Source organism: Triturus cristatus, chromosome 3_2 (assembly GCF_964204655.1).
Source record: "Triturus cristatus chromosome 3_2, aTriCri1.1, whole genome shotgun sequence".
Taxonomy (NCBI): Eukaryota; Metazoa; Chordata; class Amphibia; order Caudata; family Salamandridae; genus Triturus; species Triturus cristatus.
The window spans coordinates 1,192,555,440-1,192,568,679 of NC_140584.1; the positions used below are offsets into that span (position 1 = coordinate 1,192,555,440).

Below are 13,240 nucleotides of genomic sequence, written 5' to 3' on the forward strand. Positions count from 1 at the left end.
CCTGGTGCTACACTCCCTTCCAGGCCTCGTCCACACATGAAGATATGGAATAGAGGTTTGTGATCAATTCTGACTGTAGAAGGAAGAGCCCCACAGATAGTACCTAAAATGATTGATTACCCAACAGCACACCTTGGCCTCGTTTGCGGTCATAGAATACGATACTTCACTCCTTGCCCTCATCTCGAGGCAAAGTCTAGGATTCTTTCATGCCCATCCACTTATTCAGAGGTTGCAGCTTCCAGCCCCACATTACTGGCACTTGTAGTGACAAACAGTCTCTTGTAGACATTGAAATGGCCTGTAGTTGATGTATTAGCAATAGCCCTTTCATATCTTCAAATGCACTGTCACACGTCCCCGAAGAAATACACTTCTTTAGCACTCTCATTGGTTCAGCCACTTCTGCAAAGTTATAAACATATAACGAGAAAAATTGAGCCAAACCAAAATTGTTCCTTCTTCAGTGGAGGAGTCGCCTCATTGGCTTCATAATATTCTTTTTAGGCTTGATACCCTTCACAGACATTTCAAACCCCAAATACGTTACTTTATCTCTCTGCAACTGATACCTGTCCTTCTTTAATGTCAATCTATGCCTCGCCGCTCAACAAATACGCTCAAGGACTCAAAGCTTTTCTTAAGAGGTCTATGTTACTAAACAACAAGGCTGCTGACTAGCAAGGCTGACTACTCTTGAGTTTCACCCTATACCTTTTTATTCTCCTGCCTCACATTCCCAGTCTCGTACCTCACTCTTGCAAAATCTTTTTGTCATCCTTGCTTTCTCCTGATATCACACTTTTGCCATCATTTGCTTCTTACTCCTTTCTCCCTGCTCTGCGTTTTTGGTCCCTATAAAAGCATTCTGTTGTCTACAACCTGCAGTCATCAGCACACATAGGTCAGAGAAGGCAACAGAGCATCATATCACATTACCAACACCCAGTCGCAGAGCACAGGAGATTGGCAACACCCTGCAGAGAGGACAGTCTGACTTGAGAGGGCACTAGGGCGACAACTAACTGTAAAGATACACTGGCTCCAAGCACGCTATCAAGGAGTGAAGTGCTAACAAACAAAAGGTGCACTAGTTGAGAGACCACAGACAGAGAAAGGGAGAGCTCAGTGGAGAACGGGAGGAAGCAGCCATTTTCAGGCCCCCCAGTAGTCGGGATAGTGGTACCTCGAATGTTAGGTCCTCCAGCCTTGTCCTGCATTAGTCTCTCTGGGTGTGACTTGCTGTAGCAGTTCAGATACAGACGACTTGCGTAGATTGCAGACCTGGAGAAACACACAGGAGTCAGGAATGATGACAAGTATCTCCTTTAGCATGACTTTCCTAATGCGAACTTAGGTCGACCTTACACCAAGCAGAGCAAACTCAGAGTTTGCTTCCTTGTACAGCACTCAGCGTGAGTACCATCTGCAACCAGGGAACGTTCAGGTCACCATTTCCCATCTATACTCTCTGTAACTAACAGTTTTTCTCTTCTACAAAGGAACCTCACCCAATTATTTCCTTGGTATTAGATCTTTCTAATCTAATATTCAGCACTGTACATGTTTATTTTGAGATTGGCAAAATGGCAGTATCTTATTTATTAGGTTTCTTCCTTTTCTTTTAAAGCTTTCACACACTCATCATGTTTTTCATTCTACCACTTCACCGCAGTCCAGCTGCTCCATTCTACTCAAAAGTGTACCTGAAGATTTGTTGCCACCGGTGTGTAACTCAAATTTTATTGCCTTTCATTCTGCTATGAAAATTACTCTTTTAATCTTGCAGATTCTTACATGGTGAGCATCTGAGAGAACCTTCTTGTAGGAAACTACCCCTTTTTGACATGGTCACCCCTACTGTTTGCCTGGTAAATGATGTGATTTCAACTGGAGGTGCACCGGGTCCTGCTAATCATGTCCCTAGTTCCAGATCTCTTTCCTATCAACTGTACAATTGCTTTTCCCAAATGGCAATCCCTTTACTACCCTCTGTAGGTCCCTAGTAAATAGAGTGTCTGGTACCTAGGGCCCGAAGTACTAAATTGGGTCCCTAAGAGCTGCAGCATGAATTGTGCCACCCTAAGGGATCCCTCACCAAGCACATCCACGACTGCCATTGCAGGCTGCGTGGTTTGGTGCAAAAGTGAAAACACAACATGACACATAACCCTCTGTGCCATGTCCCCTACCACTGCATGTAATATTTGTAAGTCACACCTACACCAGGCCTAACAGCCCTAAGGCAGGGTGCTCAATATCACATGTGAGAGCATACCTGCATGAGAAGATATGCCCCTGTGCTCGCCAGTTCATTACTGCCAGTGTAAGTGAACAATGAAGCCATTTTCAAACACGTGCTGGCTTCACTGAAGCTAGAGATGTTTGGCATCACACATCTCGTATTAATAAACCCACACTGATGCCGGTGATGGATTTATTAATACATGCACCCAGAGGGTGCCTTAGAGGTGCCCCCTGAAAACCTACCAGCCTCTGGTGTGTTGACTCACTGGTTTCTGCCAGTCTGCCACCAGAGACGAGTGTCTGACCCCCAAGGGTGAGAGCCTTTTCTCTCAGGAGGTCAGAAATAAAGCCTGCTCAGGGAAAGGTGCTTACACCCTCTCCCTCAGGATGACCTGCTGATTAGCATTCCAAGGCAGCGGAGCTTCAAAGAAGCTAACGCCTTTGAAATGTGAGTCTGGTTTCCCTCAAAGGAGAGGAAGCCAACCCACCTTGGCACCTGGACAGGCTAGAAAATTAGCTAGTCGGGTAGGCGTGCCACCCCCAAGCTAGTACCACCCCTGAGGTCGGCTAAACTGAGGTGGACAAGACTTTTCAGAATTAGCCATCTGTGGGATGACATACTTTGGAATTCTGGCCAAGGGTTATGCCAACTTCCCACATGAAGTGGTCATATAGGGGATGTAGTGACCCCAAGGGTCAGTAGCCCATTGGCTACTACCCTACACTCCGCTAAAGTTCCTAAATTCAGTATTTAGGGGAGCCCCTGGCACCAGAAAATTTGATCTTGCCCACCTGAAAGACGAAGAAGGACACGAAGAGTCGCATCCTGCAAGTACCGAAGACCCAGAAACTGACCTTGCACCAACCCTGCCGGCTTGCCTACTGACTTAGACAACTGTGCCAAAGGTCGACTTTTCCTGCAGCTGCAGATTCCTAAAAGTCCAGGAGACCTGCCAGAATTTCAACCAGGAACCAAGGTCTCCTGAGAAGTAGCGAACCTGCTTCCCTGCATCCTGTAGGCAACCAAAGACTCACTGCATCCGTCGCTCCAAAGCAGAGTTGAAGTGGGCCAATGGTGTCACTGTGGTTCCCCAGCCATCCAGAGACAGAGTCCACCGTGGTTTCGCCCCCAGTGAATTCAGATTTCACCTGCAGTCTCTGCACACAGGCCCCCACTACCACGACTGCTTCCGGTTAAAAAAAAAAATGACACCTAAAGACACCTCTGCACCGTTGTCCATGGGCCGTGGGGTATAGGACCCAAGGTATCCCTACGTCCCTGAGCATTGTGAGGTCTAAGCCCCCCTGTTGGTTCAGCCCGACAGGCCTCCCAGTCCGAGCCTGCAGCCTTTTCATGCGAAAACCAATCCCCATAGAGTAGCATTGGGCACCCAACTCTGTTTTGCACCTCTGCCCCCGGCCGCCCTAGAGCTGCTGGTGCTGCCTTGGACCCTGCCCACAACTCACCTTAATATCTGGAGATTGGACCCATAAATCGCTGTACTCTACCTGAATGCCACATTAATTTATCCCCCATAGGAGAACATTGCAGCTTCTAAAAATTGCAGTGTCGACTTTTTTAACTGAAAAGACTTCCTATTTAAAAACATACTTACCTGAACGATTTGCTTCTGATGCCTAAACATATATAAAGATACTTGTTATTTTTATAAATTGGTGTGGATCTCGTACTTGAGTCGTGTGTCTCATTTATTGACTATGGTGTGTATTTTCAGATGTCTTGCACTCTCTGTGATAAGCCTAAGGCTTCTCGACCACACACCCCTTAGACGAGCACCTTGGGATTACCGTAGCTCGCCCACATTCGACTCATAAGGGAATCCCTGGACTCTTTGCACGATAAATCTAATTTTGAAATATCAAATAAAGAGACCGCTTCCTACTTCTGTTTTCTTTAGTGCACTCTTGAACTTACCATTGGTTTTCCAAAAGCCTGTGCATCACCCGAGTCCATCACTCCTGCCCCACATTAGTAGCCAGATGTTGTCTCTCCACAGATGAGCCTAGTTTCACCCGGTCCTGGTGTTTTATCTTCAATCCCTTAGACTGCCAGAGCCGTAACTGACAGCTTGAGGCAGCAGATACCTGGTTTGCCATCATGAAACACTTCTAGAGTCATTAAGACTCTGGCGGGTGACACGCCAGTTTGACGGCTGCAATGGATTCTGCTCCCCTGGGCAGTGGTGTAATGAAACTGGAGGCCCCCCCCCCCCTGCACAGTACAGGGAGGGCCCCCCTCCGGACTTCTTCAGGAGCTGTCACGCCAGGGTAAAGTGTTGTGGGGGCCCCCTGGAGCTCAGGCCCCCCCCCCACATCGCGGGGGCTGCGGGGGCCTTTGTTACGCCCCTGCCCCTGGGGGAAAACACCTGTCAATCAGGTGGGGATCCCTGTGCCTTCAGTGGATTTACAGTAATAGAATGAACTCCCAAAGGAAGACTCTTTTTGTTTTTTTTAAATAAAAGAAAACAAGGCACTGAAGATCCTGACATGCAGGAAATGTTCTCCCAGCACATGAGAGCTGGGAACAAGGACTGCCAGATCTCTCTCGTGGTGGTCTTGAGAAGAGAAATCTAGTGACAGGCAAGTGGTGGGACAAGTGGTACTGAGCCCGGAGGCCTAACCATCAGGTCAAAAGCTTTCTATTGTTGGAGCCAGCCAAGAAAAGCCCTGCAGGTCCTAAACGCCAGTTTATAGTAGGGCTCACCACCTACCTGACCCTATCTGACCCCTTCAATCCTTTACAGCTTCAGGTCCACCCCAGCCACACTCCTACAAAGAAGTCTCAGTTTGCCTTCTGTCCAAACTAGTCACCTTCACGTGAGGGTACCTCCCATGCTCTGCTTCCGCAGGTCCTGACTGGTCAGGTCACGCAGACTGGCAACTTCCTGCACCAGTACCGGACTGAATGTTTGGGTATGGAGACAGTGGGAACTGCGCAGATTATGATGCGGTCTCTCAGATAGGATTTAAAATACCAGAGTAATGCACTGATGCAAAACAGAAAGCTTCCCGGCTACTTCAGAACCCCACTAGCACCCATTTACCAAGGTGCCAACTATTTAAAACTATTTGTCCATTCTCCTGGTGGAGATTGCAACATGCTGAGTTTTTTATATTTTTAAACATATAGCTTGAAAAAGCATTTACTTTGAGAAATATCTAGCATAAAATAATTTAATTTGAAAACGCTTTGAAATAAAGGCTTTAGCCCTCATCACAATTTACCATTATCATGATCTATCATATTTCTCAAAGTGTTAGGACTGCAGTTAGACTAGTACATCTACGAAGCGGAAGTAAAGGCAAGATTATACATAGGCCAAAGTTGAAGTTATACCAAACTTGAGTTTGCAAATCAAGACATTTAAAAAAAGAAATTCACAAATTTGACCTACATATTCCTAACATAATGCTTTAGATGAAATATCTTCAGATTTGTGTTTCAAACTAGTCACCTAGGCTCCTTCGTCTGAGTATAAAATCTAAGCTACATTCTGAGAGTCAAATATTTTGGCAAATGAATTCTTGGCTACCATAACTGACTTCCTGTGCTGAATACTTTTAATCAATCATGCATTTTGTCCCGTTTACAGATCAATCGAATAACAAGCTTTTACTGTTTCGAGAGAATCCATTTTCAAGAAGACAGAACCTTGGACTATGTAATAAATAGAGATGCATTTAACCTAGACATTAATCTTGTCACATTTGTTACGTTCAAGACCTACGTCAAATGTCAGGCTAGGGGTTCTGATAAACTGCTGCTTATTTCTTTAACATGGGGACTGGTGTTTACAAACGCTTTTCACTTTGTAGTCGGAGAAAGAAGAGTGAAGTGAATGATGTGAATGTTGCTGGGGTACATGAAGTGCGAAAGGAAAAGCTGTGGGGTGCCATTTTTTCATAACAGGAATTGTGCACATTCAGCAGCTGGGAAAGCCAAAAGGAAGCACTTTTGTGGTAATTTAGAGGTGTGATGGGGACAAAACGTTTAATAGGATCAGAGCAAATCCCGCGACCCCATTGAGCAGGTCCGAGGCTCACTTTACATAGCGATGCACAAATAATAAATACACACCATCATTTGTGTGCAATGTAGTTTTAGCAATAAAGCTGTGTGTCTGTGCAAATTTAGTGACCATTTCAATGGAAAATGTGCTGCCTGCATAGGACAACGCGCTGCCACACGGTGCTTTAGTTACATTAACATATCGCCCGCCTCATGTCTAGTAATGCTTGGTGGGTTGCGAAAGCTTGTAGTACTAAAAAGTGGGTTGTGGTTCTAAAACCTTTGGGAAGCATTGTTTTACACTGTTGATCCTGAGGCTCCATTGTCAGGGTCTCCTGAAATGTAAGCTATGCATTCAACCTCTGGAAGAGTTTGTAGAAGGGAACCTGGTCATAGAGAGCAATGTTATTACATCCATCTCCATTCTGCAGCCTGACCTACAAATGGCTTCCTCAAATTCAGATCTGCTCCTGGCAAGATTGCCAAAACTGTTCCAGACCCTGAAAATGCACTTCCAGATCCCACTGCAAACCGAGAAACTCATGGGAGAGCTCACGGTCTTCCACAGGCGTTACACAAACAGTTCACAAGTGCAAGGAGGACCGGAAACCCTGGGCATCACTCAGCAATTTCCTGCACAATTGAACAAGGAGTGTAACCCAGCAGGCATCGTAAACTATAGGTCAGCATTCAGATCTACCCTAGGGCTGAGTGGATCTACAGACAAGCCCCAGAGAGAGGGACTCCAAGGAGACCGCAGTCTGAGCACTAATCTGATCGGAAACTTGTCATCCAGCTGAGCAGTTGTACGAACGAGATCTTATCACTCACCATGGGCCCAGCACCTCAGTGTCAGAAGACTCACAGTACAGCCTCCTAAACAGCGCCTTCGGTGGACAGCCTGCTGCAGAAATCAGTACGTAACCTACAAAATGCAGGTCCAAATACTGGCAGAATAGACTGCCTTTTACTCTTACAGGACAGATATACAGGTGCTATTTGGTAATATAAGAATAGCACTGATTCTTGAAGGGCAAAGAGAACTTTTTATTCGCGGCGTGCATGATCAGAGAGTTCACTGTGTAAGTGATACACCCTCACTGTTGGTGCTTCATGGAATCCGATGATATTTTATTTTGGGTTCTGACACGTGCCTTATTACTGCACTCCCAGGGTTCTCCCCTTCGCCCATGCACAATCGTCCACAACCTATCAGAATGTGTGAATGGTAAACAGCTTGATCATGGGGCACCTGTGAAGATTCTGGTTGCAGTCAAACGAGACCTACCGGTTGTTCTCGAATCTTAGCGGTCAAACTCTGAATCCAGCTGTAAAATCGGTTGATGCCAAATGGGTCTATTTGCGCTCATCCTTTCGAATGAGGATAGCCAAAAATGTACAACTCAGAAGTGAGATCACACAAAGCGGAGTAGCACTCGCTTCCATGAGAACGTACTGTGCTATGACTGATTGCACCAATACGGTGGAGCTCTCGACTCTCCAGAGCAGGTCCTCGAAAGGATTCGGACACTCCACCACTCTAGTCCATGTCCCAACCTCCTCTCACTTTCCACAACCACCAGCATCACTGCCCTCCCTCTTACTCACCCTGCTGATTTGATCTGACTCCAGAAGCCATCTGTTTTGTACACGTAGAGGCTGCCATGCCCAGCCAGGGCGGTGAAGATGTCCTGCTCCAGACGTATGACCTCCGCTCGGTGCCAGCCATTGGAAGTTTCCTCGCTGTGTGACAGGAAAGGAGACATGAGCAAAGGAATGGTGGACTCTGAAGGGAATGTAGGAAAAAGAACTCCTGGCACTGGAAACAGTCGCTCCCTACACAACACTCCACCACTCCAGTCACTGGTTCAACACCACAACACCCCGGGCCTGCACATCAACCACTGCCACTGTCTTCACGTGATGTGCATTTACACCCCACAATCCAGCGTATGGCCATATTCCTGGGCCTCTTCTCCTTCTCACACCAATGCACACCATGGCAGCCTTCCACATTTCCACTCTTACATACTAAGCGTGCTGTCCCGACACAAACGCAGCTCTCTGTGTCCGACCACCCATACACATTCCGCAACTTGCTGAAGTCTCACAGTCCTTCATCCTCCCATGCGTCTCCATCAAGTGGCCCTTTCTGAACTGACACATTCCCAAGGTGATGGGAGGCTGCTTGCCATAAGTCTAACCACTGGCAATGGCTCGCGTAGCACTCTCTCTTCTGAACTTCACACAGCTCCAAGTCAGGTGATTCAAATACATATCCAACCCTACTGTTCGAAGACCCGACCCATGAAGGATATGGGTGCTTCTTAGACCACCAGCTACGTAGAGATCCTGCCTCAGGGTACATGCTTCAAATACAGCTCAGTCGCCAGAACAAATGAGAGACACACAAACACCTCTCCTCTGAAGTACCAAGCACCCTGCAGAACTGCACTCCCTGACACATGGCAAGTACTTGGGTCATGTGATCTGTGCACACCCCACCCTGTGAGTTCTCAATTTCACCAGCTGCCTTCACCATGTGACAAGCGTGAGCTACTTTATTTCATCAGTGAGATAGCCACGTGAATCCAAGCCCCATGTAACCATTTCACCAGGAGATCATACAGAGGGGTTACACAGCTCTCCAGAGACTGCTATCCTTGGACCCTAATACAGCATAACTGGATCCACTTGTGAAGGGCCGCACAATGGGACAGCACCAATGGTCTATGCACGAGTTCCCTACTGACCGACCTCACATTATACCTCTAATTCAATGTCCAGTGTCCCGCTCTATTAACAGAACATACAGTGTCCATCCTCCTAAAATATAGGACCTAGTGTAAAGACACCAATATACTTTACAGTGTCTCACTAAAGTCCGTGACCCAGTGGTATGTCACCTACAGAACGCCCCATGTTTCTCCACGTGCCCTTCTCCCAGGAAACCAGCATACAGTATCCAGGAACGCTCTCCATCATCCAGTGAGAAACCCCTAGCTGGGCACCCAATGTCTCTCCAGTGTGTCCTCCCAGGAGACAACAGACATCCTATACTGACCTCCACACCCCAAATGCCTCCTAGGTATATGTCACTGTGAGCCGTCTCACACAGCACACTGCAGCTGTGAGTGTATACATAACACCAGCAGCCTGCACCATTGCCAAGCATTTTACTCGGGACAGTTAGTGGTTTAATGCACTGGTTCCAGGTGCCAACCCTGCTTTAGAAACCTATATGTTGCGTAATCCTGGCCACGTAATATCTGGTACGGCAAGGGATAGGTGAAGCCAAACTGTTTTCTCTCTGTCAGACTTGTCAGTGCTTCAACACTGTGACAGCAGAATATAATTGAGTCATAAAAAACATATAGAATCTATCTAGGTATCTATTTGTTGTCTTTTGGTTCCCCTGAAGATTCTTTTATGCACCTTTCAACCCGTGAAACCCCATCGCTGCAAGTGTGCTACAGGACAGAAAACTCAACGGGAGATCTAGGGATAGACAGAGAAATAACTGCTAGAGTTTACATCCAAAGCGAACATTCATTAAAAGAACTTTCTTTCTACAGCTGAGGGTAAGGAAGAGGAATAAACTGACAGATGCTTGCACTGTACAAATCCTGACCAATCGCCTGCCCACCATGTTGCACTCTTCAGCAGCACTGAGCAGCTGCTGAGGATGTCAGATCTTCAGCGGATTGCTTTACCACTGCCTCCACCCATAAGAGGGAACATTATCAATATGATGATTAAGTCCAAAGGTAAATGTCTCCTCGGGCCTTTAGTCCTACATCTAAGGAGCCAGGTCCCTTACCAGGCCAGCCTGCTCATGCCTCTATGGCCATTCAGCAGCTCTCGTGACAAAAGGCATGTGAAGCTTAATTCTGTAGCAGCAGGAAACCATGGTGGACCCCCAAGAACACAAATATAGTCTACGCATTTTTACGCGACTAACCATGTCTGACTAAAATGTTTTTTAATTTCGTTGGAAGGTAAAGAGTGTTAGTAACCGAATGAATTTATTTTTTTAATAATAATCTTTTTTGTAGATATTTTTTCCAAACTGTGATTGTTCTATTACATAAAAAATCATAAAAATTGCAGTACATCTATCGTACACTTGCTTGCTGTATGTTGGGAACTCTGCAGAATGAACCACCGTTCACCGTGACGACAGGGCATGCATATTTCGTGCAAAAAGCAGCATCTCCTATTGGAGTCCATTGTATGACCTCAAAACTGGTCTCCAACTAGGACCCTTGACTGTGAGTGCTAATGGATTGTGAGGCAGGACTAAGAGAAGGGGTCGACACTCACCTGATACAGGAACACCTAAATGAGGCAGGCAGGAAACAGGAGCATTGGAGGAGTGGGGGATGGAGGAGAAAAAGAGACAGCATGAATGGATATGACTGATGGGGACAACACCAGCCAAGGACAAGGGCAATGAGACAAGAGGGTGGGGAGGGTGAAGGCCGTGAGTCAGAAGGGAGTGAAAGAAGAAGACACAAGAAAACGATGCAACAAGACAAGAAGGTGAGGAGGATAAAGGCCATGAGACAGAAGGGAGTGAAAGACGAAGACGCGAGACACGAGGGAACAGTGCAATGTAGACAAGACGGTGAGGAGAATGAAGGCCATGAGTCAGAAGGAAGTGAAAGAAGACATGAGACAGGAGGGAAAAATGCAATTAGATAAGAGGGTGAGGAGGATAAAGGCCATGGGACTGAAGGGAGTGAAATAAGAAGATACGAGGGAACGATGCAATGAGACAAGAGGGTGAGGAGAATGAAGGCCATGAGTCAGAAGGGAGTGAAATAAGACATGAGGCAGGAGGGAACTATGCAATAAGACAAGAGGGTGGGGAGGATAAAGGCCATGAGACAGAAGGGAGTGAAAGAAGACATGAGGCAGGAGGGAACAATGCAATGAGACAAGAGGGTGAAGAGGATAAAGGCCATGAGACAGGAGGGAGTGAAAGAAGACACGAGGCAGGAGGGAACGATGCAATGAGACAAGAAGGTGAGGAGGATAAAGGCCATGAAACAGAAGGGAGTGAAAGAAGAAGTGAGACAGAAGGGAACAATGGAAATGAGACAAGAGGGATGTAATGATGGGCCACAAGACAAGAGGGTTGATGAACAAGACCCAAAAGACAGGACGTGTGGTGTTTTAAGGGCATTAGAACAGGGCATGGAGGACAAAGATAACCGGTAAAATTAGCGAGTGATGATGACCAAACGACAGAAGGGGAAGAGGGCCAACAGATGAGAGGCAGAGGAGGATGAGACCAGTCAGAAACAGGCCTTGGGTTGCTTTTGTTTAGGGAGCACTTAGCTGAGCAATGTTCCTATTGGAGCAGGACCAAGGATGACCCACATATGGCTGGTCCTTTCAGAAGGGGCAAAGGGGACAAAAAACAATAGACAATTGCGGCGTTGAGTAATCGCCAGTAGCTGACACTGGCATACTGATCATCTTTCTGTTTCCCCCAGGAGGAAGATGAGATCCAGAGGGAGAAGGAGTTATGAAACAGAAATGATGGGGGGGGGGGGGGGGGAGAATGATGAGGGGTGCGAGAGAGGAGAAGGGTCATCAGACAAGAGTACCAAGTTAAGCAATACATTAGATGAGGGCGGACAAGTACCATGAGACGGGCGTTGCTAGGAGGCACAAGGGGGTGCAGGATGACTATGAAGAAGAAGAAGACAGAAGTGGAAGATTCCAGGACATATGAGAAGGTGGAGGACAAAAAGGACAAGACACAAGGTTTGAGGAGGCGACAAACCCAGAGAAGGTGACAAACCAGGAGAAGGTTGTGTGTTAAGAGCATGATACAGAAGTAGTGAAAGTAAAACAGGATACACTGATGACAAAGGCCACAAGACAAGTGACGGTGAGGGCCTGATAGGGAGTGTGGTAGATGGGACACTACGTCATACACACGATTGATAACATTAGAAGTGCATTATATCCTACGGCACATTTAATGCGGCGGATAGAATATCCATCACTTTTGTGGGTATCACATTAGCCAAGCTCTGAATCAGGCCTTTAAAATGAGTTTTTTCATATAGTGCTCACACAGCACTTCTGCTGTTTCTAAGTGCTGCAAGTAACAGATTTTATTACCCAGTGCATGCGGCTAAGTTTGCCTAGATGCGCTGGGATGGGAAGCTTCATCTGCCTTGCTGGATCCAAACTTGTGCCAACATTTAACAGCTGCGAGCGTTCAGCTCACCAAGCCATCCTCCTATCATCATGAGACAGTAGGGATGGCGGACAAGGCCACAGGACAGGATGGACAAAGGAAGTGGTCCAAGAACAGGAGGATACTAAAGAAGACAGACATGAAACAGAAGAGGGCGGTGGCCCTGAGAAAGCAGAAGATAAATAAAGGCCACATTCCATGATGGCGCAAAAATTAAGGGCCAGAAGAAGAGAGGGGCAGAGGAAAAGGGAGACAAAACAGGTGACGAGGAACGCTATAGGACAGGAGACAATGAAGCAAATGGGACACAAGTGGTTTGAGGATGAGCGACAAGGGATATAACGGGCGTGGATACACCATGCATGTTATGTTCACGCCAGGCACAACACAGACACACTGTACATGCTGGATTAATGATTACAATGGTGTGTACCACAAGAGATGCAAATCAAATTCAGCAACTGAACTATCAGGGCTACTGGTGGGGAGGAGGGTCCGACAGCAGCACCACGGGTAAGGGTAAGAGGCAGTGGGGGGACAAGTTAAGGAACAGAGGAATCGACAAATACCGGGTGAGCAAAGAGAGGCAGGCTTAAGCAATCAGAAGAGAAAGGAAACAGCTGCAGGAGAGTAGATTGTTTGTTACTTTGAATAAAAGTTTTCTGAGTTACTCTTTTTTACTGCAGGGCCCTCTTACGCTGCACTGCACTGGGACACAGAACGGTGACTGCTACCAGAGTAGCACA

The 13,240-nt window shown here is 46.8% G+C and overlaps 1 protein-coding gene across 3 annotated transcripts in view; it reads right to left on the minus strand.

Annotated features, from left to right (window-relative positions):
* The window catches only part of GMPPA (GDP-mannose pyrophosphorylase A), a 249,860-nt gene that overhangs the window by 23,136 nt on the left and 213,484 nt on the right, over positions 1-13,240 (minus strand). For all 3 annotated transcript variants that reach the window (XM_085650103.1, XM_085650104.1, XM_085650102.1), the window contains exons 8-9: positions 7,886-8,020; positions 1,187-1,284 (exon numbers count right to left, since the gene is read on the minus strand). In XM_085650103.1, coding sequence (XP_085506229.1) covers positions 1,187-1,284; positions 7,886-8,020 — 233 coding nt within the window. The remainder of the gene's footprint in view (positions 1-1,186; positions 1,285-7,885; positions 8,021-13,240) is intronic.